This window comes from Neovison vison, chromosome 14, assembly GCF_020171115.1.
Source record: "Neovison vison isolate M4711 chromosome 14, ASM_NN_V1, whole genome shotgun sequence".
NCBI lineage: Eukaryota > Metazoa > Chordata > Mammalia > Carnivora > Mustelidae > Neogale > Neogale vison.
The window spans coordinates 34983281-35006001 of record NC_058104.1 but is presented as its reverse complement, the minus strand read 5'-3'; the positions used below and the strand labels follow the sequence as shown (position 1 = coordinate 35006001).

At 46.2% G+C, this 22721-nt stretch overlaps 1 protein-coding gene across 1 annotated transcript in view; it reads left to right on the top strand.

Annotated features, from left to right (window-relative positions):
• Positions 1-22084, top strand: part of OTOA (otoancorin) — a 68823-nt gene extending 46739 nt beyond the window's left edge. The window contains exons 22-29 of the mRNA XM_044232906.1: positions 621-750; positions 3691-3878; positions 5917-6072; positions 13490-13632; positions 13856-13992; positions 14538-14635; positions 18309-18504; positions 22017-22084. Of these exons, the coding sequence (XP_044088841.1) occupies positions 621-750; positions 3691-3878; positions 5917-6072; positions 13490-13632; positions 13856-13992; positions 14538-14635; positions 18309-18504; positions 22017-22084 (1116 nt within the window). The remainder of the gene's footprint in view (positions 1-620; positions 751-3690; positions 3879-5916; positions 6073-13489; positions 13633-13855; positions 13993-14537; positions 14636-18308; positions 18505-22016) is intronic.
• Positions 22085-22721: the final 637 nt, after the last annotated feature.

The following is a 22721-nucleotide window of genomic DNA, read 5'->3' as shown; positions in this document are numbered from 1 at the left end:
TATTTATTTGACAGAGATCACAAGTAGGCAGAGAGGCAGGCAGAGAGAGGAAGGCTCCCCGCTGAGCAGAGAGCCCAATTCGGGGCTCCATCCCAGGGCCCTGAGATCATGACCTGAGCCAAAGGCAGAGACTTTAACCCACTGAGCCACCCAGGGACCCCAAGTTTAGTGAAAATTTAAAAACAATGCCAGACCAAAACAGGGTAGGCTCCCCTGCATTTCTGATAGATCTTACCAGGTTGCTCCGGTAATTCTGCACCATTTAACCATCTCACAGAAGAGCAAGCATATGCATTTACTGCATTTTGTTCAGCATTAAACCTTATCGCTTCATCTTATTTTTAAGCATTATCACTTTATTTTTGGTAATCGGATGGGTGAAAAACAATAAGTACTTGAGTTATCGAACGTTTATTGGATTGCTAATGGGGTTAAGAATTATTTTGGATGATTCTTTGTGGAGACTGAATTAGTTGGGCTCGGGGATAAATTTAAAGAAGAAGCTTCTATAGAAGAAACACAACCCCTGAGGGACCAAGTAGTATCACAGTGTAAATCTGTGTTTAATGTACTTTAATTATTATGTGTTCCTCCTCCTTCCTCTTCTTTCCTGCACGCAGTTTCCTGATATCCTTCAGCAGACAGCGTCCGAGACAGCCGGGACCTTGCCCCCGCAAGGATTCCTCCGGGCTGTCTTTGAATCTGTCCGGAATAGCAGGGAGAAGAGCCCCAGCTCGGCCCCCAGCCCCGGTGAGTGTTTCCGGGGTGTCTCCGCCGGAGCCGGGGCGGTGGTCTTTGGCCGAGTCCCTGATATCCAGAGGGCTCCTTTGTCCAGGGGACTGGATGCAAAGCGGGCAGAGCCGCGGCATGGCAGAAAGCCACAAGCCAGAGAGTGACCCCGTAGTAAAGCAATTTGGAAACCGTCTTGTCTTGGGCTCCTTACCCAGGCCAGACAGTTAAATGGGGATCACATGGCAACAAACATTTCAAAAGAATTGACTTAAAGGGTATAGATGGCTGAGTGACAGTGTTTTGCAGGGCTGGGGCCAGGCTGTGAGGCCTGGATCTGTTGCTTACTGGCTGTGGGACTTTGGGTAAACCCTTTAACCTCTCTGGGCCTCGGTGTTCATCCTCCCCGTAAGACGGGGAGAATGAGAGTCCTTACCTCCTTAGGTTGTCATGAGGGTTAGTGGACTGGAACCTGTCAGGCTGTTCACAACAGTGCCCGGGCAATGTAGGAAATGCTCCAGAGGTGTTCGCTGTTTTTATGACTTTCATGCACCCACCGAGCACAGACCTGTGCCAAGCAGGCAGAGACGAGGTTAATCAGACCCAATAATAATTATAAGACTAATAGCTGGTAGTCAGTGCTTGCTTTCTGTCCTGCCAAAATAATTATGGAGTACTGAGTGTGTGGACAAAACAAAAATCCCTGTGCTCGCAGAGGACCGGGGGCTGGGCCATGGGGGCGGGCACCCGGCAGTAAATCACACACACACAGTAAAAGATGTAGTTTTTTTGTGGGATGATAAATGCCAAGAAGGAAAATAAAGCCAGGCAAGGAGAGGGTCAGTGAGTGGGGATGGGGGAGGGGAATTATAATTTGCAAAAAGAACTGTGGAGGTGGGTTTCGCTGAGAAGGGGACATTTCAGGAAAGCCCCAGGGAGCGTGGGGGCGGACTGTGTGGACACGTGGTGTCGGTGTCTTCCCGGCAAATGGAAGTGTAACGGGTACAGAAAGGAATGGGACGTGAGAGACCAGTGTGGCTGGACTGCACGAGAGACAGGGCCATGTAGGGCTTTATAAAGGAAGCCCGAAGGACTTTCTTTGTCTTTGTCTTTTGGTTGGGGTTTCACGGAAGCACCAAGCAAAGAAGGGTCACAGTCTGATTCATGTTGATCTTGGGTGGTCCTCTCTCCGTGTACTTCTGTCCTGGGCTTGCTCGCATTTTCTTGACAAGGGAAACTGAGGTGTAGAGAGAGAGAAAGAGGCTTGGCCAAAGTCATGGAGCGAGCAATGCAGCTCTGGGATTGGTACCCAGAGCTGGCGATGATCGCCACTAGCTCCTCCTGCCCTCACAGCCCAGCGGTGCACTCGTCACGTGGCAGGCGTCCTGCTCTGTGCGTGTGGGTGTGCAGAAGGGAGACCCACCACACTCTGGGGAGGACACTCTGCCATGACTGCATCCCTGGAGTTTTCTTTCATGGTTCTGGGTACTCGTTATTGCTGTGCTTGTAGTAATTAATGGCATAGCAGAATGGTTGGTTGGTTTCATTTTAGTTAATGTGTGTGTGTGTGTGTGTGTGTGTGTGTATTCATTTAACAAATACTTGCTAAACACCTACTATGTGCCAGGCAGGGACCACAGCAGGAAAAGGCCAAGTTCCTGCCGCACGGTATAACCATTTGGTTCCTCTCTAATTCTGATTCACTGGATCCTGTTTTCATTGGAAAGTCGGGGTGGAGTAGGGTTGTGTCTTTTGTGGTAAAAATGCTTGAGGACCACATGTGGCGACCTGGGTTTGGTCTGCTTTCACCTCCTGGAGTCCAGTGAGTAGCCGCTGAGAGGCAGTGAGGAGGGAGTGGCCACAGGGCTGGGGCGTGGTCTGGCTGGGGGGTGCTGGTCATTTTGTGCACCTCAGGGGTGGACCGCCGCTAAGACAGGAGAGCCAGGATTGCTCTTTGGATGAGGAGCTTTGAGTTTTCTCCCAGTGGAGCAACAAGGGAGAAATATCTCATTGGTGTGTTGATGATGTTAACTGGTTTAACCACGTTGAGATTCAACTCGGTCAAAGACTGAAATGGATGGGTTTCTCCTGCTGCCAGGCCCATTTCTCCTCTTTCCCAGAAAGTGGGAAGGGCATAGCCCCCACGATGCCAAATCATTCTTCCTTCCCACACTTGAAGATTTTATTTATTTACTTGAGAGAGAGCACGCCCGAGCATGCACGCGCGCACACACACACACACGTGGGATAGAGAAACAGAGGGAGAGGGAGAAGCAGACTCCCTGCTGAGCATGGAGCCCGACGGATGTGGGACTCGATCCCAGGACCCCGGGATCGTGACTCGAGCCAAAGGCAGACGTTTAACAGACTGACCCACTCAGGCATCCCACCGTTACCACGTTCTTTTTTTCCTTGTAATTCTGGAAGCCTTAACTTTGGGTTGCAAATAAATGCCTGAGGTGGCAGCTGCTGGTAACATAACTAACGAAGATAGCTAACAAGTATTGAGTGCTTACTGTATACCTGGCATTATTCTAAGTGCTTCATATATAATAATAATACATTTAATCCTTCCAAAAATTTGATGAGATAATTCTATCCTCATTTTATTGACGAGGGAACTGAGGCAGAGAAGGGTTAAAGAGCTTTGGATTTGAATCTGAAACCAGAACTGTTCACTGCCAGCTCCCACTGTTCTCCAGGCAATTTGGAGCTCCACTGTAGTGCTGCAGAGCTCCTACTATGTGCATGTGGCCGTGCAAAAGTTTGGCATTTCCGTGATTTTGTAATTAGCAAGAAGCGCCGGAAGTGGGATTCAAGCTGTCCCCCGCGTCCCTGCTCTCAATATCTATGCTATGCTGCCCCTCCTGAGTAAATCTCCCCAGACAAGGAGATTACTCATTTCAGTAAAGACTAACATTCCCTGAAGCTCTCTTCCCTCTGTTCCTCCCCATTCTTGAGGTTGCCGTGGAGTCATGGCTCCTTCTTCTGGTGACATCCTAAAGTTGGCGGAAGCCAATGCCTGCTGGGCCCCCGCCGACCTGCTCTGCATGGAGGAATCCACGTTCATCCGGAACGTGGAGCTTCTGGGGGCCGTCAGGGGTTTCAGGCTGCCTCAGCTGATGACCCTGAAGGAGAAGGCTGTACAGGTAAAGCCCACCTCAGGGAGGGAGCATTCAAGAGAGGGAAAACCCCAGCAGGACGGTCTCAGCCCTTCTGTGCGCGGAGCCCACCCCGGGGAGTTTTCCCAGGCGCGGCTGTCCCTCGCAGTTTCTCCCCATCAACTGGGTGTCATAGGTGTGCGCTCCACATCTGAGAATTTTCTCGTTCCTCCCTCTCGGACTGTGGCAGAGAACAGAGATGTGTCTTGGCATCTCATGGACACTCAGTAGAAGTTCTGTGGATGTTCTGGTGCCTCTGACTGAGACGGTTTCCAGGAATGGTGTCTTTTCTTTCTCCACTCGGAGAACGGCAATTGCCGCTTACAGCAGGTTTTCTCAGAATCCTTTGGAAACGTGTGGAAAACAGCAGAAAGGAGTAAAAAGGGGACTACAAGCCTTTTTTCCATCTTTATAAATTTCCCTTTGAGTGGCTTGTTTCAGCCATTTGAATAGTTGTAGAGTATCTGGTTATCCTTGTGGGATTAAGACAGTAAGTTCCTTTTATAACTCATTTTTATATAAAGGACCCAAGTTTATTGTAGAAAAGTTGGAAAACAATAAAGATAATCTGTCATAATCTTCTACCCAGAGGTAAGCACTGTTAAGATTTTTATATATTCACCTGAATTTCCCCAGACTTCTGGGTATATGTATCAGATGTATTTATGTATTTCATGTATACTCACACATACATGTTAGAAAAATATAGTGTCATGCCCACCCCTATTCAGTAACTTGATGTCTATACCCAACAGTATAAACACATATTTTTCCATATCAGAAATATAAATTTATATCAGCATTTTAAACAGTCATGTATTTCATTTTATGATTGGTACTTTTTTTCTGGTCCTTGTTTATTGTGCAATTATTATTGAGCAAATTGGTAGACTGTTAGGTTGCTTATATGTTTTTAATGCCTCAGAGTACCTATTTGTCCATATTTTGGGGGGCATTTATCTCATTATTTACTTAGTCTAGATTCCCTGAGGTGGAATTCTGGGGTCAAGTCATACAAATATCTTTTTTTTTTAAAAAAAGATTATTTATTTATTTGACAGACAGAGATCACAAGTAGTCAGAGAGGCAGGCAGAGAGAGAGAGGAGGAAGCAGGCTCTCCGCAGAGCAGAGAGCCTGATGTAGGGCTCGATCCCAGGGTTCTGGGATCATGACCCGAGACGAAGACAGAGGCTTTAACTCACTGAGCCACCCAGGCACCCCAAGGCATACAAATATCTTAAAAACTATTGATACACATAACCAAATTCCCCTCCAAAAGGTATGTATCAATTTATATTCTCAACGTCAGTAAATGAAGATATCCTTTACCCCATATCTTTTCAACACCATAAATGATCATTCTTTTTATTCCTTGTCAATATGATCAGCTCACATGGTATTCTTGGATTGTTGATAATGTACAGTTTAAAAAAAATTGACCGAGACTGAACTTTTTTCCATGTCTGTTTCTTCCTTTGTGAATTTCTTATTCATATCTTCTTTTTTTTTCAAAAACCAGTAAAACTTTGTTTCTGTTCTTTAGCCATGAACAGAAAACTAGAGAAAGCAAAAATGTTTTGTATTTACAAAGATAAATGGTCTCTTTAACCAGAAAAAATCAAAACCTCAGACTACAAAAAGGAGGATAAAAACATCTTCCCCCATGGCCCTTGATGTCATTGTCCTTGTCATCTTAGGTGAAACCTTAGTCCACTGGCCAGGGATCCTTTGTGGGGCCAAATCAAGATGAGGGCCAAGAAATCAGACCAATAAAGTCCCATGATATAAAGTTGTTCTGTTTGTGTGTTTTGTATGTATGTATATATATGTTCATGTTTATGTATGTATGTGTATATATGTACATACATATATGTATGTATATATTAAAGCTAATGCGGTTGTCTTTTTCTTATTGATTTTTAAGAGAACTTTGTATATTAAAGAGCTTTACCCTACATCTGTTTAAAATACTATTAGTAATGGTCAGTCTAATCTGGATTTTTTGGATTTTTTTTTCATTTGAAGGTTTGGGACATGCCTTCTTACTGGAAAGAATACCATATCGCCTCGCTGGGGCGCATTGCTCTGGCTCTTAATGAGAGTGAGCTGGAGCAGCTGGATCTCAGCTCCATCGACACTGTGGCTTCCCTAAGCTGGCAGACAGAATGGACGCCAGGACAGGTGGGTAGATGCTGGTTGATCTTTTAAATATTCCATTTCTTTCTTAATTTTGCATGTATTTTCCTTTATGTCCTTATACATACAGTATTTATGATAGCTGCTTTAAAATCTTTGCTGCTAATTCTGTCATCAGTTATTTTTGAGTATGTTTCTGTGGACTAAGTTTTATCTTAGTCATGGTTATGTATTTTTATTTTATATGCAAGGCTGGTAATTTTGACTGGTTAATGGACATTGCAAATTTTACATTTTTAAATGTTTGATTTAAACTGATTTAAAATGTTTGATTTAAATGTTTGTACTACTTTGATGGATATTGGTTTTATTCTGGCACTCATTCATTCATTCATTCATTTATATGTTTTTAAACATTTTTTAAAAATTTAAATTCAATTGATTAGGGATGCCTGGGTGGCTCAGTTGGTTAAATGTCTGCCTTCAGCTCAGGTCATGATCCCAGGGTCCTGGGATCCGGTCCCACATTGGTCTCCATGCTCCGTGGGGAACCTGCTTCTCCCTTTGCCTCTGCTCTCCCCCTCCCTCTCTCCAAAGAATAAATAAATCTTTAAAAATAAATAAATAAATTCAAATAATTAACATATAATGTATTACTGGTTTCAGAGGTAGAGGTCAGTGATTCATCAGTCTTAATTTTTTTTTTAAAGATTTTATTTATTTGACAGAGATCACAAGTAGGCAGAGAGAGAGAGGAAGTGAAGCAGGCTCCTGCCAAGCAGAGAGCCCAATGCGGGGCTCGATCCCAGGACCCTGGGATCATGACCTAAGTCAAAGGCAGAGGCCTTAACCCACTGAGCCACCCAGGCGCCCCAGTCTTAATTTTTTTAAAGAAGATTTTATTTACTAATTTGACAGAGAGACAGAGAGCACAAGTAGGCAGAGCAGCAGGCAGAGGGAGAGGGAGAAGTAGGCTCTCTGCCAAGCAGGGAGCCTGATGCAGGGCTCGATCCCAGGACTCTGGAATCATGACCTGAGCTGAAGGCAACTGTTTAACTGACTGAACTGCCCAGGCACCACAGTGATTGATCAGCCTTATATAATAACCAGAGCTTATTACATTGTATCCCTCCTTAATGTCCATCACCCAATTACCCCAACCCTCTACCTGTTACCTCCAGCAACCCTGATTGTGTTCCCTGTGATTAAGAATCTCTTGTGGTTTTTCTCCCTCTCTGATTTCATCTTGTTTTATTATTTCCTTCCTTCTGCCATGATCCTCTGTTTTGTTTTTTAGATTCTGCATATCAGTGGATTATATGATTATATGATAATTGTCTTTCTCTGACTTATTTTGCTTAGCATAATACCTTCTAGTTCTATCCATGTCATTGTGAAAGGCAAGATTTCATTTTTTGATGGCTGTGTAATATCTCATTGTATATATACCACATCTTCTTTATCCATTCATCTGCTGATGAACACCTGCGCTCTTTCCACAGTTTGGCTAATGGTGGACATTGTTACTATAAACATTCAGGTGCACGTGTCCCTTTGGATTATGAGTTGCATACATTTAAATTACTTTCAAATTAGTTTGATCCTTTTGAGGCTTCCTTTTTAAAATTTTATTTATTTATTAACATTTAAAAATATTTATTTGAGAGCATAGTGAGAGAGAGAGAATGAGCAGGGGTGGAGGGGCAGAAGGAGGGGAAGCAATTTCCCTGCTGAGCAGGGAGCTGGACATGGGGCTAGATCCCAGGAGCTTGGGATCATGACCTGAGCCAAAGGCAGATGCTTAACTGACTGAGCCACCCAGGTGGCCCAAGGTTTCCCTTTGAGCATTACTAGGGTGAGTCCAGAGTGACCCTTATTCTGTAGTTAACTTATCTCCATTATTCAGACATGATCCTTGCTCTGCCTAATGCTCTGTGTACTTCAGGACCCCTCTGTTCTGGCTGGTGGGCATATGTTCTCTCTCCAACTCCATATGGGCTCTGAGAATTGTTCAGCCTATCGCTTTCTGAAGCTCCTTCCTGATACTTAATGTGGATTTCACTCTTGGTCTGTGTAGAGAGGTCAGTGCTCAGCCAGACAGGGAAAGACCTCTCTCTCTCTCCTGCCAAGTTTCTCTTCTGTTGTTCTCTCTCTCTCTGAAGTTTCTTACTCTCCAGTACTTTTCCCCACAGATTACAGGTGCCCTGGCCTCTCTGACCTTGGTTCTCTATGTTCTCAGCTCAGCTGGACCCCTGGGTTTGTTTGGGTGCCGTTTCCTGCTCCCTGGCCTGAAAAGTGCTTCTGGGCAGGAAGCAAGGGCAATTTTCAGGCCCTCCTTATTTATGTTCCCACTTTCAGGATCGTAGGCCTGTGTTCTCCATTTTCCAGTGTCTGAATATCATGGTTTCATAGATCTTGTTCTGAATTCTCATTGCTTAGGAGATTGGTTTCTGTGTCAGTTAATACCTCCTGCGTTAAAGAAGTTCTTTCCAGAATTTAATTGTTTCTTTTGACTGGGAGGGATGTTAACCCGCCGTATTGCTAGAAAGGAGGGTCTTGGCTGCTCCACGGTGTCTTCCGGGTCAGGCAGCCCTCCCTCGGTGGCCATTTTCAACACTGGCTTTTCATATTATCTTATCAGCATCCTCATAAAAAAAAAAAAAGTGCCCCTCTTGCATGCATTTTTGAAAAAATCCCAGCGTTGACTCCATTTATGCCATTACCCACCCCAAGCAGTGACTGTGGTCAGGAGTAGACTACGTCGGCTGGCCGGGCGTGCGTGAGGGAGTGGGGGCCATCTCAGCATGACCCTATGAACTGACAGTGGGGAATTGGGAGGTGGGGAGGCTGCTTAAGGCCCCAAAAGACATCCGTGCCCCAATCCCTGCGGGCTTTGACGATGTTCCCTTATGTGGCAAAGGGATTTTGCAGATCTGATTGATGTAAGCCTCTTGAGATGGGACAGTTCTCTTGATGAGTCCAGCGTAATCACAGGGGTCCTCAGGAGAAGGAGACAGGTGGCCATGTGACAAGAGAAGCAGAAAGACACTGAAAAAGAGTCGAAGGCACTAGGCTGCTGATTCTGAAGATGGAAGATGTGGCTACAGGCAGCCTCTGGAAGCTAGAAAAAGCGAGGAGATAAATCCTCTCTAGAGCCTCCGGAAGGAGCGCACCCTGCCGATCCATTTTAGGACTCAGGACCTTCTAAAACTGTAAGGGAATAAATCTGTGTTGTGTTAAGCCACAGAATTTACGGTGGTTTCACTTGTCACAGCAGCAAGGGGAAACAAATACAGGACGGTTCACCCAAGGAAGAGCGTGGTGTTCTCAAACAACGGCAGGACGGGTGCTGGGCAGGCAAAACCGATGCATGTCCCCTGGTCACACGAGATGTTCAGAGTCGGGATTGCCAGGTCCCCTAACTCTGAGTGGCACCATTCAAACACAGCACGATGTGAATTGTACCCACCGCCTGGCAGCTTGGAGAACCCTGGCTATGAGGATCGCCAGAGTCCATACACGTGAAACGTTTTGAACAGTGCCTGGCACATAAGTATTCAGTGAGAAGTAAGTGTTTTCATTGTGGTGGTTGCTGACGCCATCGTCCTCGTCACAGTCACCACCACACTTGCTCTCTCTGCGTCTTGCCTCGTTTGGGGTAGATGGTCTAAACCCAGCAATCCGAGGTTCATGCCCTCCTGACATTCGATAATGACGGATCTTGACTGTTTGAGAAGTGCCCTGTCACCCTTCGGATATGAAAATCCTTCTAGTCACAGTCTGGGAGAAAACGGAAAAAATATATCCAGCATAGGAACCAGAGCTTTCTCTCTCCCTTTGCACCAATTTTAATTCCCACGGATGCCAGTGAGCTTTATCAATATGTTTGAAGAGGATATGAAAACCCAACATTTGCATATATCATTTGCAGTCACTTCCTCAACTTTCGCTCCCAATCAAACCCTTAAACGCCCGTTTCTAGATTAATAGTCAGACCTGGTGGAAATACATTAACAGAGTTCAGTTTAAAAACCAATATAAGGGGAGAAAAAACTATTAGAGAAGCCAGAGGGATGAACAGAGAGATTGAAATCTTACAGCTATTCATTTTCCAGAGGGTTAATATTGCCTAAAAGTGTTAGTATTAATTGTCTCGGAATCATTACGCATACACTGGTCCAGTCATTCGAGTAAATATATTTTGGCTTATCACCTTGCAGGCTGAGCTTGCATTTTCCAGGTTTCAGTGGCAAGGACAATTTAATACCACATCTTCAAAGTAATTTTATTTGAATTGTATTTTCGCACTTTCATTTTAAAATGGGCATGCCTGATGGTCGGGGAGCACGGATTGTTATGAACCAACTAGTGAAACCTGATTGTGAAGCCTTAATAGGAAAAGTTCAAAAGCGACCTCCAATCTCTCTCTCTCTTCTCTTCATACCCAAACGTCTTCGCTGTCTAAGTGCACAGGCTCTGGAGTCGGAACGCCTGGGTTTTCATCCTAGCACAGTCATTTGCCAGCTGAGTAGCAGAGGCTTACTTTACCTCTCTGGGCCTCAGCTTCCTCATCCGTGAGAATGAGAATGATATAATGCTTCACAGGGTTGGGACACCCAGGTGGCTCAGTCGGGTAAGCGTTTGTCTTCGGCTCAGGTCCTGGGATCTAGCCCCACATTGCCTCATTGGGCTCCTTGCTCAGCGGGGAGCCTGCTTCTCCCTCTGCTGCTGCTCCCATCCTTGTGCTCCCTCTCTTTCTCCCTGACCAAAAAAAAAAACAAAGTTAAAAAAAGTATTTCACAGGGTAGTTGTGAGGGCTAGATGAGTGCTGGTCCGTGCAAAAAGTCAGTAAATATCAGGTATTATTACTTTGGATGTACACTCCCATTCGGACACATTGAACTCTGAGTGTAGTATTACTGAAACTCCCCTGTGGAGCCTGCGAGTTTTGTAATCACTGAGAGCAATTTGGTAAAGACACTGATCAGTCTGATTTGCAGAAACAGGAAATCTCCCTGAAGCCAATCCATCCTGGGAAAGCAGCAATCTGATGCTATTTCAAAAGAGCATATATATTGCCTACAACTTCTTCAGATCACTGACTCAGATAGATATTCACTCATTCATTTAAAAAGTCCTTATCGGGGGGCGCCTGGGTGGTTCAGTGGGTTAAGCCTCTGCCTTCGGCTCAGGTCGTGATCTCAGGGTCCTCGGATCGAGCCCCTCATTGGGCTCTCTGCTCAGCGGGGAGCCTGCTCCCTCTTTATCTCTGCCTGCCTCTCTGTCTACTTGTGATCTCTCTCTCTCTCTCTGTCAAGATAAATAAATAAATATATATTTTTAAAGTCCTAATTGGACTGAACTGTGTACCAGGCTTCGTGCCAAGTGGTAGGGATACCATGGTGAATTAGCTGGGTATGTTGTGGGTCTCTGGGGATTCTACTTGGTGATACAAGACCAAAAAACGGAGAACAGTGAAAAATGTTTTAAAACTGTGATAATTGATAACAGAAAATGGACAAAGTGTTCATAGAACTAAGGAGGGAGGCTGTTTGAAGTCCGGGAATCAGGCAGTCTTCTCTGGAAGGATAGCATTTCGACAGACCTGGGGGATGGGAAGGCAACGGATGAAAAGCGGAAAATCAGTGCAACATTTCACAATCTTTGCCAACACTTTCTCAACACTGTAATGGTTCTAACCGTGTGGTGGGACGAACCGATGGTAAGAGGAGATGGGAAGGCCCACGTATCCTTGTGACCCTCCTTCCAATTCAGATGTTTGTCTTTGGATGACTCCTTCCCATCTTTGGGAAGCATTTGGGGAACACAGATTGTTGGACTTGCCACTATGAGCACTGAGGGATCCAGACTTTATTCCACAGCTCACCTCTGAAGAATTGACTTGAATCCTTCCTCAGGTCCAACATCGGTAGGTCAAATGAATCAGGGTTCATTGTGTTACAAGTGGCAGAAAAGCCAACTCAAAGTGGCTGGACCAGGCAAAGAAATTTATTGGCTCCTGTAACTGCAAAGTTCACGTGTGGAGTTCAGGTATGGCTGGATCCAGAGTCTTAGTCACTGTGGTCAAGGATCTGTCTCTCGCCAATTTTTTAATCCTGCTTTCCTTTGTGTTGGCTTCAGTCAGAGGCAGGCTCTTTCCATATGGTGAATTCTAGCAGATCTAGGTGTTTATGCTTCCAAGGTCCAGTTCCACAGTAAAGAATGTTGTCCTTCCAGAGAATGAAGACTGTCTTATTCCCCTATACCAATGAGGATATCCCTAATCATTCCATCCAAAGTCCTGGTTGGTTTGGACTGGATCCCAGGCCCAATCTAGAGCAAATCATGGCAGCCAGGCCAAGAGATGACTTCAGACTAGTCAGGACTGGGCCAAACATAGCATCATTCCTGGAACTCAGAAGGCAGTTAGCTCCACCTGGACCACATGAAGTAAGAGTGTGGGAAGGAAAACTCTCCAGGGAAAGTCATGAGCAATGAATGGCTACTGTGCAAGAATTTCAGGGACCCTACACAACAACCCCCTTAAATCTCGCTGATTAAATCCTTTGGTGGTTTTCAATACCAAAGGATTTGTGATACTATTCTCTGAAATTGAAGAGAGAAGGATAAATCTATCAATGTAGAACTTTACAGAAAGGAAAATTCACTGGGGCTGAGCTCATCAGGGAAGACCAGGAAGAAGGTGACATTTGACTTGGAACCCCCCCCCCCCAGCCAAATAAAAAGATGGTTTGATTTTGACAGTTGGGAAGTCAGGAAACACATTTCAGATGGAGGGATTGATTTGAGCAAAGGCAAAAGAGCGAGCTATTAAAAGGTTTTGTCAGAAAGTTCTGAAAACTTACAGTGGCTCAGTCAGTTAAGCTTCTGCCTTCGGCTCAGGTTATGATCCTAGGGTCCTAGGATCAAGTCCTGCATTGGGCTTCCTACTCAGGGGGAGAGACTACTTCTCCTGCTCCCTCTGCTGTCTCCCTCTGTCCTCCTTGTGCTCTCTGGCACTCTCTCTCTCTCTCTCTGTCTCGCTGTCAAATAAATAAATAAATAGATAAAATAAAAAGTTCTGAAGACATGCTGAAACAATTTGGATCCTGATGCGGGAGAACTTAAATGAGCAAACTATCTGAAGGTCATGAGTGACTGAAGAAAATATGCTAGCAGCCATAGACATGGGATATGGTTCCTTTAGTGCTGGTGGAGGGTACGAGAGTTTCACTGCCGAAACACTCCTCTGTGCCTGAGGAGACATACTCACGAGAAGCAGCACCTTAGGGACATGAACACGGAGGCAGGGGCTAGGATAGTTTGGAATGGGGGGATGCGTCCAGAGTAGAAAATGGGGGATTGGTTGGTAGACTCTGGCTATAGCTCAATTATCCCCTCAAGCCTTAGGGTTTTCCTCATCCCCGGATAGTTCCTCTGTTACTCTTCCTTATTTTTCTAGGCTAGATCCATCCTGCAAGGATTCCTGGAGGATTCAGGCTATAGTATCCAGGATCTGAAGAGCTTCCATCTACTAGGACTTGGTACAACCCTGTGTGCTATGAACACCACCGAAATCTCACTCACAAAGATCTCAGAATTCAGGTAACCAACTCAGTAGTGGTCAAAATGGTAAATGGTTGATTGACCAGTCCATTCATTTAGCAAGATGTCTTTTCCTTCCTGATGTTTTGCCACCTTTCTGGGTTAAAATGAAGAGTAGAATCAGCTGGATCCATTCTGGATGCTGAGCCGACCTACCTTCTGCACAACCCGTCGTGTCTGGAGAGCCTCCCAGGCTCACTCTGTACCCTTCCCTCTTAACCAGGGCGGTGGTGGCCAGAATCGGGACCCTGCTCTGCAGCACCCACGTCTTGGCCGCGTTTAAGAGGAAGGCAGAAGTTGTATTTGGGGATCCCACCGAGTGGTCCAGCTCTGTCCTGCAGGAGCTCGGGACTGTGGCAGGTGAGAGCATACCTCCTCTCCCTTTCCAACCTGAAAGCTGGGGACAAAAGCAAACAAAACAAAACAAAACAAAAAATAATAACAACAATAAAAGAATCCTTGGCTGTATGTAGTGAACATCTCTAAAGTTACAGTAGAGTCTAGATTTGTGACTTGAGGCTGCAGATGGGAGGTCCACAAATCTCTTTCAACAAGCTCTCTTGGTGGTTCTTGGGCACACTCAAGTGGTTTAGGATGTGATTTAATTGACTTCTAAATAGTTTTATACACAATCTGAAATTGCATAAAGTGAAGGTCCTTCTGGGCGTACTTTTCCTTGTAGGAGACCAATCAGGGCTAATGCGACCCACTTTTTTTTTTTTTTTTTTTTTTTTAATCAGGAGTTGATTAAGGAAGTTGATTCTCTGGTGTGATTTTCAAGGCTTTTTGTAAGGAATAACGCTTGCCTAGAACACACAGATCTGTACATTATCCAGCACCATTAATAAAACAAGTGGAGTTCCGATGGCTTGATCTAAACCCTCGTGATTCCTTTTTCTCCCCAGCTGGATTAACTAAGGAAGAGCTCCAAATGCTGGACAAGGATTTGATGCCATATTTCCAGCCATCAGCAATCAAATGCCTTCCTGATGAGATATTCAAAGTAGGTACTTGGTTCTTCAAGGAGAATAGGAGCTTGACCCCATTTCAGATCACATCGGGGAACAGATGGCAGGCCTTGGATTCTAGGGGTTTGCAAACAGATTTCTGCTGATAGGGCCAGAAGAGAGCTGTATGCCAACAATGAATGGGTCACAAGATAATTTTTGGTTTAAACACGTTTTTTTTTTCCCTTAAATTTTTATGTTTTAATTTGTATTTATTTTTATGGTTGTCCTCTCTTCATAGTAAGGTATTGATTTTCTATTTATGATGGTATGACAGTCTCATATTTCTTTGTCTAAAACCCTTGGGGACAAATACATTCCAGAATTCAGAATTTTCCAGATTTTAAAAAGATCACTCTGTAAATCTCCTGTATGTAATTTAACACCCCCAGCAGTGTCTGGGGAAGCACATTATACATTAATATTTCTATGAAGAAGTCAATGATGCCACACTAATTGAACTAAATAGAGAGTACAAATGGCCTTATATCATTTCAAGGTTTTGCAGGCAAATAAGTTTGTCTTCAACTTTGGGAAAAACATTCAATTTTGAGCTTTTTTTTTTTTGGACTTCAGAATGGCCGATCAGGGATTATGGACCTGTATAAAATTTCCTTTTTAAATAAATTGAAGTAGGGGCGCCTGGGTGGCTCAGTAGGTTGAAGCCTCTGCCTTTGGCTCAGGTCATGATCCCAGGGTCCTGGGATCGAGCCCCGCATCAGGCTCTCTGCTCGGCAGGGAGCCTGCTTCCTCCTCTCTCTCTGCCTACCTCTCTGCCTACTTGTGAACTCTGTCTGTCAAATAAATAAATAAAATCTTTAAAAAAATTGAAGTAAAAATATTCTAGTTGATTTAAAGAAAAGCATTGAGAAAACCTCAACAGGACAGGTGAGAAGCGACTATGGAAGAAATTGAGGAGGCATTAGATCCACTGAGGTTAGGAAAGCAGGGTTGTCTTTGGGGCTTCCTGTCTCTGGGGCCCCATACAAGCTTCGGGGAGTGTTTGGTGGGGACAGCCTGCTCTGATGAGGAGTGGCCCTGGTGTTCTCGCTTGCTGGGCAGCTTGGAAATAAATTCTATCCACCACAACTGTGGAAGACACACAGATGAGGTCGGACAGACTCCTATGATGCCACATCCCTGGTTCATTTCAAGACCAATAGCCGACCTTGCACGACTTCACAACACAGGACAGTTTCCAGCACAGAGCAGGTGAAATAGCTGTTTGGGGGAGAAATAAACAGTAGTCCTGAAGGCTGCAGGACCTCCCCACTGGGGGTTTCTGCAAGAACAGCAGAAGCTTGGTTCTGGATGCTGGCATGTTGCCAAGCACTTTCCCCCTGTGTTGTTTGGAGCACTCTGTGGTGGTTTCCTTGTTTGGGGATTTGTCTTTCTCAGAAACTCCTAGGTGTACCTGGGGACGCACTGGTGAAGGTGTATAACCTCGTGCCTTTAGTTGAGGAGTAACATGAGACAGCAGAACCTGAGGTGAATAAGCTGAGCCCTGTCTAACTGTGGAAGCTGCTGCTTATCTCCAGCACACCCAGGCAAGGTGGCAATGTGAGCCCAATATTGCTGGATCTTCCTTTTATTTTTTTACTATTATTTGATGTAAGATTACAGAGCTCTCCATTTTCCTATGAAGCCTGCTGATAATTAAATGTTGGTGACCACTTCAAATTTTTTAAAAATTTATTTTAATTTTATTAATAAAAGATTTTTATTTATTTATTTTTTCGACAGACAGAGATCACAAGTAGGCAGAGAGGCAGGCAGAGGGAGAGAGAGAGGGGGAAGCAGGCTCCCCATCAAGCAGAGAGCCCTATGTGGAGCCCAGGACCCTGAGATCATGACCTGAGCTGCAGGCAGAGGCTTAACCCACTGAGCCGCCCAGGCGCCCGTGAATTTATTTTTTTTTATTATTTTTTAAATTATTTTTATTTTTAAAGCACAGTCCAATAGGCTTAGAGTTTCCATCTAGTTGCAAGGCAGTTGCATTGGAAAAACAGGCAATTTGTAGAATACAGACTCTTACATTAATGGAAGATGGAAGTTGTAAGCCAGAAGTGTACTTGTGTTTGTGTGTGTGTGTGTGTGTGTGTGTGAAGAGGTGATGCTGACCTTGTATGACAGGTTAGCTAGGTCGGAGGGAGGAATAGTGTTCCATGCAGGAGAAAGGGCACAGCAAAGATGCTGCCTCCTGGGGTCTATGGACATGGATGCTCATTCTCCTGCAGTGAAGAGTGTCCGGGGGAGGCAGCTGGACAGGTGGGCTTGGCCCAAAGTATGAGGGCCCATTGCCATATTTAGGAGCTGGAACTGTGTCCTGGAAGTGGGGGGCAGGGAAGAATTCTAGGCAGAGGAATGACACAGTTCCAGCGAGGCATCTCCATAGACAGGGAAGAAGAAGAGAGTAAAGGAGGAAAGAGGAGTGGGTGAAGGGGCATAACCCACTTCCCAGAATCTTTGGGGCCCTTAGAAAATAAGCAGCATGACATTAGATGCCTCTCTACAAATTCGGGATCCTGCCATCTCATCTGCCATCCTATCTCATTCCAGACCCACTGGAACTAGCCACCAAGTCCTCTGAGCTAGAAGCAGCTTCAGTAAATGTCTTGTTCAGGAGCCTCAATGACGCAGTGAACTCTAACTAACTCTACTTTTAGTGACCATGACAGATGTCACTAATAGATTATCACACCTTTCCTCCATTGAGCCCTGGCAGGACCCTCCCCCCGCCATTCCCCATGTTCTCCAGGCAGTCACACCAGAGGACCAGTATCCACACAGGAGAGGAATTCTCTGCGCCATCCCGCGTCTAGTCCAAAAGCCCAGAGAGGCTGTGAAATCTTCTTGAGGTCACACAGCTAGTATATGGCAGAACTGGGACACAGATTTAAACCTTTGGCCTTTAGGCTTGTATCTTCTCCTCTATGTCAATATTTCTCGGGTGGGGACTTGAAGCATCGAGGAAGTACCTTGCACTGAATTAAACAACATTAAGTCACACAGTGAGAAAATCATGACTTTCTTTTCAACTCTCCTTTAGTGCTGATTACTTCAAGGAGGAAGGTCACAGGCTGGAGCTAAAATGTCTTTAACCCTTATAACACTTCAAATCTCCTTCTCTTCTTGATTATTAAAAAAATTTTTTTTTAAAAAGATCTTATTTATTTATTTATTTGACAGAGGTCACAAGCAGGCAAGAGAGGCCACAGAGAGAGAAGCAGGCTCCCTGCTGAGCAGAGAGCCCAATGTGGGGCTTGATCCCAAGACCCTGGGACCATGACCTGAGCGGAAAGCAGAGGCTTTAACCCACTGAGCAACCCAGGCGCCCTACCTTTTTGATTATTTTTAAAGAGACCTTGGGCTCAGACATCGTTGGCCAACACAGCTAGCTCGAATCCAGTAATGTTCATTTCTTTTAGCTTATTGTTAATGGTTACTGATGGCAAGTCACTCCGGTCTTCCATTTTGGGAAATTTCCACCTTTTAAGAAGGAAATGTGTTATAGTAGTGGAAAGAACTATGTGATTTTAAGGGAAAATCTCAAGAGCACAAATGGTACACGGGTATGGCAAAGTTGTGCGGGCCCTGGACGGATGACCAAGGTTTGGGAAGGCCGCGGAGGGGCACTTCTGAGGGCGCTGGCCCCTTTCTCCGCTGCAGGAGCTGTCCGTGGAGCAGATCGCCGCGCTGGGCCCTGAGAACGCCGCGGCGGTGACCCCAGCCCAGCGCCGGCGGCTCAGCATGCTGCAGCTGCAGAGCCTCCAGCGAGCGCTAGATGGCGCCAACACTCGCGCCTGGCTGGACACGCCCCCGAGCGCCAGTCCCACCCGGACCCCCTCCTCCAGGTCTCCTCCCGGTGAGCGGAAACCCCTCTGCTGGTGCCCCTACCCCTACACCGCTTCCTTGTCCCTTAGTACCCCCCTGCCCGGCGTGGGGCCGGAGGTTCCTAAGATTCAGAGTGGGGACTCTCACAGTCTTCGGAGAGTGCCTTCAGAGGAAAATCCAAAGTCCCCACCAAGTGCGTGTACACGACTCTCAGGTCCCCCCCCCCCGGGGGAACGTGTGAAACAGCCGGTTTCGGGGACCCCACCCCAAACTGGCTGAATCAGGATCTCTCAGGACTAAGTGCATTTCAGCAGTTCCCCTGCATCCTACCTCCTTCTCACTGACCAGTACTAATTAATAAATTCAACCAGAATATACTGGGCACCTCCTGTGTGTCAGGTCTGCAGCCGGAGCTGGGAACACAGAGATGAGCAAGACAGGTGAGGCTGTCTTGTAAATGAACGAGGGGATTTCACATCTGGGAAGACCGGGAAGGAAGGAGGCAGAGGAAGGTGGTGGTGACTAGGGCTGGGCTAGGATAAGGGGGTTGGTCCTCTCTTCCTCCCCACTCTGTCACTTTTTTGTGACCCCTTCTATCTTTAGTGAGCACCATTTTTGGATGAGGCACATTGTTGGATTCTGGGGAGACAGCAGTGACCAAGCCACGTGTGTCCTCAGTGCTCACGGAGTCCTCCATCGAGCAAGCGGGGGTGGGAAGGCGTTCGTAGAATGGCGATCGTGAGGCACTATGACAGGTTCTGTGACAGGGAACACAGGGGTGAGACAGCTGACATAGGCTTGGGAGGGGATTAGGCAGTGGGCATGGAAACTTCCCCAAAGATGTAATGTCTGAGTTGCAGCCCACGCTGAGGAGAATATATCCCAGGTAGAAGAGCATCTCGAGCAAATAGCCAGTGAGCAAAAAGAACTCGGTCCTCCAAACCTCCACTCTACCTTTTTCTGGCGTGAATATCTCCCTCCGTCTGCCCCAGCCTTCCCTTGGTGATGGAGACCTGGGGGATTCCCAATTTCTGCAGCCACAAATGGCCTGAGGTGGCATTTTAAGCAGGAGCCATGACCTTCGATTTACTACGATTTTTTTTAAGGTTTATTTATTTGAGTGTAGCAGGGGAGAGGGACCAAGGAAGAGGGAGAGAGAATCCCAAGCAGACTCCCCACTGTGCGTGGAGCCCAACACAGGGCTCGATCCCATGCCCTGAGGTCATGACCTGGGCTGAAATCAGGCACATCTGATTTACTGTTACTTTAAAAACTTTTCATTGAAGTGGGATACCTAGGTGGCTCAGTTGGTTAAGCATCTGCCTTCAGGGGCACCTGGGTGGGTCATTTGGTTAAGCTGCTGCCTTCAGCTCAGGCTGTGATCCCAGCGTCCTGGGATCAAGTCCTGCATCAGGTTCCTTGTTCAGCAGGGAGCCTGCTTCCTCCTCTGCCTGCTGCTCTCTCTGCTTGAGCCCTTGCTCTCTCTCTCTCTTTCTGACAAATAATAATAAATAATAAATAAAATCTTAAAAAATCTAAAACTTCACTGAAGTTATATGCCTACATTTTTAAATTATTTTATTTTTTTTAGAGAGAGAGAGAGCAGAGCGTAGGTACAGTGTAGAAGGGATGGGCTGAGGGGAAGAGGGAGAATCTTAAGCAGGCTCCACACCCAGGGCAGAGCCTGATGCGGAGTTCGATCTCACCACTCTATGAGCATGACCTGAGCTGAAATCAGGGGTTGGACACCGAACCAGTGGAGCCGCCCAGGTGCCACCATTTAAAAATTGGTTTTTTTTTTTTTTAAAGATTTTTATTTATTTATTTATTTGACAGGCAGAGATCACAAGTAGGCAGAGAGGCAGGCAGAGAGAGAGGAAGAAGCAGGCTCCCTGCTGAGCAGAGAGCCCGATGCGGGGCTCGATCCCAGGACCCTGGAATCATGACCTGAGCCGAAGGCAGCGGCTTTAACCCACTGAGCCACCCAGGCGCCCCTTAAAAATTGTTTTTGACTATTGTGTTTTATGTGTATTATATAACACAAGAGATAATGCACAGGATTCAAAAGGTATAAGGGCTGAAAAGGAATGGAGTGAAAGGTCTCCCTCTGTTCCCTGTCCCCTTGTCACCTGTCAGCTTGTCACCTCCCTTCTCCAGAGGCAAGTCGTGTTACTAGCTTCTTGTGTATTTGTCCAGAGATAGTCTATGCACATCCATAGATTATCTCTGCACTTTTTTAAATGGTTGTTTTCCCCTTTGTTCTGTACCTTGCACATCTCACCTAACAGTGTATGTGGGAGGAAATTCTGTTTCTGCACACAGGAGCCATGCATTTGTTGGTTTCCTGGCTAGACCATAAGTATTTCACCAGATGTCTAAAGACGGACATTTCCCCCTATTTTTTTTTTTAAGATTTTATTTATTCATTTGACAGAGAGAGAGATCACAAGTAGGCAGAGAGAGAAAGGGAGGGAAGCAAGCTCCCTGCTGAGCAGAGAGCCTGATGTGGGGCTCCATCCCAGGACATTGAGATCATGACCAGAGCCGAAGGCAGAGGCTTAACCCACTGAGCCACCCAGGTGCCCCCATTTTTCCCTATTTTAAAAATTTTTTTTCCATATTTTTCTTTTTCTCTTCTTCTTCTTCTTCTTCTTCTTCTTCTTTAGCTATTACAAACAAAGCTTCAGGGAATAAGCACTTATCATTTGCATCTGTTTGAGTATATCCGAGGGATAAAATCTTGAGAGTGGGACCGCTGGGTCAGAGGGTGCATGCGTCGGTAATTTTGATGAATACTGCCCAAGCCCCTGTGCAGACACAGGACCAGTTTTCCCTTGAACCAGCCCTGTCAGAAAGTGGTGTCCCCGCGGGACCCTAGATGCCCTTCTCTTTCCCTTCACTCTACAAGCACTTCCTGTGTGTGAGGCCCTTAATCTAGTTTCCTGAACTTGCTTCATTATCAGGATTACCTTGGAAGAATCCTTCAAATACAGATTCCTGGGGCCTCCCCCCAGGCTTGGTCAATCACAGTCTCCAGGGGATGATCCTGGAATTTGCATTTTTTCCCCTAAGATTTTATTTATTTATTTGAGGGAGGGAGAGAGAGAGAGTGAGAGCCAGGCGGGGGGTGGGTGGGTGCACAGGGAGAAGCAGACTCCCCACCGAGCAGAGAGCCCAAAGTGGGCTCCATGCTAGGACCCTGAGATCATGACCGGAACCACCTGGGCACCCCCTGGAATCTGCATTTTTAACAGGCTCCCCAGGTGACTCTTAGGATTAAGGCAGCTCTGCTATAACTGATTCATACAATGTCATTTAATTTCTACTACCCTGCTGCTGTGTCGTTCCTGTGCCTGCACTCCCCCAACCTTGCCCCCAATCTCCCCCATCCCCCGCTTTGAGGTCCTTATTCCTGCATCAGAGAAGAGCCAACAGCATTCTGGGAGATCAAGTGAGTGGTCCAGAGGGAGACCCAGGGAGCTGGGCTTTCGGGGTTTGCCCTCTGCAGGCTGCTGAGACGTGTGCCCTCTTGTCTCCTTCTAGGAGGCCCTGTCACCTGGGGTCCTTGGCTGGGCTGTGTGCTGGCTCTCCTGCCCAAGACCGTGTGGTGAGCAGCATGTGCAGATGACCCTTCAGTGCCTGAGCAACTGGCCCCGCTGTGTGGAAACAGAGGCCCTCCAGACTGTGAGACCCCTACTGCCCCAACCCACAGCCTCCACTGGGGCAGGGAGACCCCAGGGCCTTGAAATTTAAAAGGCACTGGAAGGAAGAATAATGATTAAAAATGATGAGAAAAAGTTCTTACACTGGCCTGTGTTCTCATCATGGAGCTATTCTCTGCCCTGTTTCAAGCTCTCATGCTTTCCAGCTTGGAGAGAGAGAAACTGTGGGGAGGGAAGGGTTTTCTGTCACCAGCATGAGGACCTTATGTACAAGTCACTGCCTTCCCTCTAGAGAGAGAGATGCCAGGGGGTGGTGGATGCTGGCAAAGGCACCATTTTAGCTGGGGCCTGATCGGGATTCTTCTCTGGCTGATTGTCCCTCCCTCGGAGCTGTAGACTGCATTGGATTTCTCCTTCTTAGATATTTAGCAGAGCTGAAATAAATGAATCCCTCTACAGAAGCCAATATTCCTACCTGATTGCTGGGACTAATTGATGTTTTAGTGGCCCTTGCATTGCTTGGAAATTAAAACATTTAACACGGCCCAATGTTAAATCAATTTTTAAATACATTTTCCTGATGCCT